Here is a 4,990-nt window from a genome sequence, read left to right on the forward strand (position 1 = left end):
TGTCATAATACAACAACGGTTCAAAAAGTTTCCTCCAATTTCATTACGGAGTATGTCAATAAAGTGCAATTATATATCCTACTTGAAAACAAAAAATTCTAGCTCCCTTTTTATCATTTTATAAAGCAGATATACTATAAAATATTTCTAGCAGGGTTTTTAAAAAGTTATATAACTCGTTCACTCTGTAAACGTTTGATCATTATTTCTTGAGTGTCACTCAATGCCTCGCGAATATTTCTCGACGTTATCTGCAAGAGAATGTTTCTTACTACATTGTACTCAGTAACTTACTCATAACTAAACAATGTTGTCTTTGTAGATAATTTAATTAATATTATAGAAAAGTAAGAGGATACTAAAAATTGTACAGATATATAACATGTAGACCTGTTTATATACATATCTGGATGTTTTTATCAATATAATAATAATATTTTACAGCTGTGCCTTTTAATTTGATATCTTAGGTGGAATATCTTATGGAAATAAGCATTATTTTTTTAAATTATTATATAAGTTTTCATTACTACAAGATACATTTACACGTTAACTCATATTGGTTTCCTTACATCGCAAATGCGTTACCAACCTTGAGAATTAAAATATTATGTGACTTGTGTATTATAGAACAATACCAAGTATTCCTATTTGAGTTGACAGTTCCTATCTTAGACGCGTTTTCCCAAAATCCTATTACCAATTATAATTATTATAAGAAACATTTGTATTTATTATCACATAGCAACAGAAATCCTAATATCATAATTATCCTGAACACTTTGTCTGATTACCCAATTACAATCTTATCACATGTAACACGCTATCAGTACTACGTGACACGACCTACGAAACTTGTTATCATTACGTGATGTATAATTATTACAATGATATTAACGCTTTCTTATCTATTATTTGCTAGCTGCTTCATCACGATTTATTTGGTTTATATTATTTATTACAAAGACTATTTACTATTATATTAAATTAATCACTATGTTAAATTCATCTGAATGTATATGCCTAGTTCATCTTTTGACGTAAGGTCATTAGTATTTTTTTAGAACCACTAGCAATGCTTCCTCTGTGATCGAATTCGTGCCTGTGTAACTATCATCATGATTACATAGTATAAAGCAATGTGTGCTTAGATCTTTAAAATTACACGACGGTTTTTTTTTTAATAGATAGAATGATTAGATGGGAAATTTTGTATATAATATATGAACATTGCAGTAAAGAAACACTGATAATTTTAGATGTTTCTAGTGATGTCGTAAATATAGAAAGATTTTTTTGCTTTTTTCAATGTTGTCTTTAGATTTTTGTATAAAATTGATAAGAGACGTGTTTTGAAGGTAAAATGATCTCAATATAGAATAAATCTTAGTTTTAGGTATAACAGTTTGGCCTAGTTCTGAATCCTACCACAATGTGGAATAACTTAATAATTTTATAATTGATTCCTGGAATAATAAACTTGCGAAACTTACCTCTTTAAAATAAATAATACTATTAAACATTAATAAATAAATATAATTATTATTTATAATAATGATAAATCACATTAATATGTACATCACTTTTAATAACACCATAAAAAAACACAATCACTTAACGAAGTCTCATTCAGTACTTAATAAGTAGCCGAACCAAAAATGTAATTTCCTGGATCACATGGATTTTCTGAAGTAAAATATTCCTTCCACAACTCTTGGAACTCTTTCCAGGATATAGTAGGTTTCCCTCTGGACATAAATTCGAAAGCTGCTAGGCTGTCTTCTTTAAGGAGGCCAAATGATTCGTGGACTGCTGCAAATTCCTCACTATCTATGGCTCCATCGCCTCCAGCGTCTTCTAGCTCAAATATAAATTTGCAATACAAGCTCTGCCATTCGAGAGGTTTTGATGGATTATTGGCGAAGTCTTCCCACATCGTCAGCCATTCCTCGATCGAGATTTGACCATCATTGTTGGAATCTGCTGTCTTCGCTAGAACATCCCAAATATTCATCAAAGCGGTTTCCGTTTCTTTGTATTTAGCATCGTTTACGCCCCAGCCTCTTAGTTTAGCTATGTTATCAACAGCTAGCTTGAAATCCGCCTTGTCTATATTACCACTTGAATTCGTATCAAAAAATGAATGAAATAGATACAAATATTTCATTTTTCTAAATTCGGAGATCATTTTTGAAATTCAAATGTCCGTGTCTGAACTAATATACTGGTATTGTTATTGTGTTTATCTCTAGCGGTTTTTATCGATTAATTATCTTAATTTTTATCATATTGATATACTGCAATAAAATTATAAGAATCATTGGGTTTATTATTATATTTTTTTAATAAACGAAAAATATTTGTAGTTTAATTAAATTCCTTTTAACCAATATATGTGTCAATTTAATTGTATACTTTTTAACTATAAGTATAAATATTAAAGCTTGTCTGGAGTTTTGTTACTTAATTACATTCTTAATTACAATAAATCTTATGTCTTGAAGGAGAATAAATATTTGTTTCATTTTTATCATAAAAGTCACAGTATGATTCATTGTACATTCAAATCATTCGTTAATTGCTCAACTAACTATAATTACTATAACAGTCAAGAGTAAATTCAATGTACCAGACTTTATGAAAAGATTTTTAAACCATGTGTTCAACGTTTTTTAGTTGAAAGACTAAATTAATAATAATAAATATAATCCCAATGTAAGTAGCTATAGCATTTGTGTTATGGAAGATCAGAAATAATGACGGTACCACAAAACTCAGACCCTAGACAATATATAAACTTTTTCTACATGAACTCCGCCGGAAATCGGAAATCGGTGTACACCGCTCGACCACGGAGGTCGTCGAAATTAAGTAAGAATAAGTTTTGTAATCTCATTTAAGATATTCGTAAGATCACGCCAAACTTTTTATCTAGTCGAAAATATTGAGCACGAATAATACGCTCATATAAAACCGATCGCGTTTAAATGTAAAAAACGTCTTTGATATTTCAAATCATCGTATCGGAAACAAATGGGAATTTAAAATCCAATTTAAATTTGTGAAAACGCGTGTCCCGTGGGCGCGCGGGACGGGCGTCACGGAGAATATTGTTCGACGCAGAAAATGACGGCTGGTACGAAATTTACTGCGAGAAAACATCACTAAATTTACATCAATAGTGTAAGAGCTGGATGATAAACTGAAGATCATTTGAGAAGTTCGTGTTTTGTATTCGTCGTCTTAGCAGAAAGTAGCTGTTTTGTTATTGTGTTTAAATTTTAGGTTATTCTATTGATAGTGACTTTATTTACCATATGGGTCCCATGGGGATCTATCTGTAAGTTATCAATTTCTTCATCCATCATAATTATCATTACATAGTATAAAACGAAGTTACCGTTCATTCGAGAGGAATGATTTTGTACAACAATGGACAATATAATAAAGAAGCACTGCTAATTTTGGAAGCTTCTAATGTGATGCCATAAATAAAATTCTGTGGTATATTTAGTATTAAGTATTGCACCCGTGTGAAGCCTAAATAAAGGAAAGGCAAACTAATAACAATAGTCCGACATTTTCAACAGTGTGATATGCGAGCTACCAAACCAACTAGATAATCAATAACATTTTTTTATGGTATAGGTTGGCGGACGAGCATATAGGCCACCTGATGGTAAGTGGTCACCATCACCCATAGACAATGACACTGTAAGATATATTACCTTACATCGTCAAAGTGCCACCAACCTTGGGAACTAAGATGTTATGTCCCTTGTGCCTGTAGTTACACTGGCTCACTCACCCTTCAAACCGGAACACAACAATACTGAGTACTGGTATTTGGCGGTAGAATAACTGATGAGTGGGTGGTACCTACCTAGACTGGCTTGCACAAAGCCCTACCAAGTATATTGCAACTTATAACAACAAGAAACACAAACAATATATGTGTGCATAATTCTTAGATCTTCTTCTTAGTACACTTTATTACACTGATAGGTCGATTAACTTTCTTCACTTCACTCGGTCTTCAGCTTGTCTCAGGGTAGAAAGAATATTAACTTCCGTTATGATTTTAGCACCAAGTAAATAAAATGTTTATATAGTATAATTAAATGCTTTTTAAAATAAATATTTTGGAATCAAGTTTAAATTAGCTGACAGCTCCTAGAGTACATCACACACTATTTCGGAGTTCCGTATAATAAATTTCGTATGGCAAGTGCTATTCCGTTTTCGTTTTCCTCTCGTATTCAGTCTTTGTTACAAATATCGAATAATAAATGTTATTTTTCCTGTTGGATATTTTGTTCTATACATATTTTGTTAGGAATAATTAATATTGTTATTATTTAGTTGTGATTAACTTATGTTTTTCGTTGTTAATATAAAAGATTAAAATTAATTAATTGTTAAAGTCCTAAAAGCTGAAAGAGCCGAGTTACCCAGTAGTTGGAACGCGTGTATTTTAACCGATGATTGCGGGACCCAGGCAAGACCAACTGAATATTCATGTGCTTAATTTGTGATTATAGTTCATCTCGTGCTCGTTAGAGAAGGAAGACATCGTGAGGAAACTTGTATGTGTCTAATTTCATAAAACTTTTGCCACATGTGTATTCCACCAACCTGCGTTGGAACAGCGTGGTGGAACATGTTGCAAACCTTCTCCTCAAAGGGAGAGGAGGCCTTAGCCCAGCAGTAGGAAATTGATAGGCTCTTATTGTTCTTATGGTTGTTGTAAAAGCTAAAAGTTTGATATGAACTTAATAAATTGGAATTGGCTTCTATAAATAGAGGTAACCTTACTTATAAAGAGTCCAATAACCGTCTGTTTGGCGAATTCAAAAGAACGAATTGGCTCTCAATTTGATTGTTTTCTTTATATCTTGGTTATAAATACTATATCACATAACTTAAGACTTTCTTCTAAGATTCTGTTGATTTAATAGCTAAATGGAAAGTCTTTGATCCTTTATATAAT

General features: G+C 31.6%; 1 protein-coding gene across 1 annotated transcript; it reads right to left on the minus strand.

Annotated features, from left to right (window-relative positions):
• Positions 1 to 1,521: 1,521 nt before the first annotated feature.
• Positions 1,522 to 2,240, minus strand: LOC124536893 (calexcitin-2-like). Its single transcript, XM_047113545.1, has one exon. It carries the CDS (start codon positions 2,186 to 2,188, stop codon positions 1,637 to 1,639), a length of 552 nt encoding a protein of 183 aa, XP_046969501.1. The 5' UTR covers positions 2,189 to 2,240; the 3' UTR covers positions 1,522 to 1,636.
• Between the last annotated feature and the right edge of the window lie 2,750 nt (positions 2,241 to 4,990).

The sequence above is a fragment of the Vanessa cardui genome, chromosome 17 (genome assembly GCF_905220365.1).
Source record: "Vanessa cardui chromosome 17, ilVanCard2.1, whole genome shotgun sequence".
Lineage (NCBI taxonomy): Eukaryota > Metazoa > Arthropoda > Insecta > Lepidoptera > Nymphalidae > Vanessa > Vanessa cardui.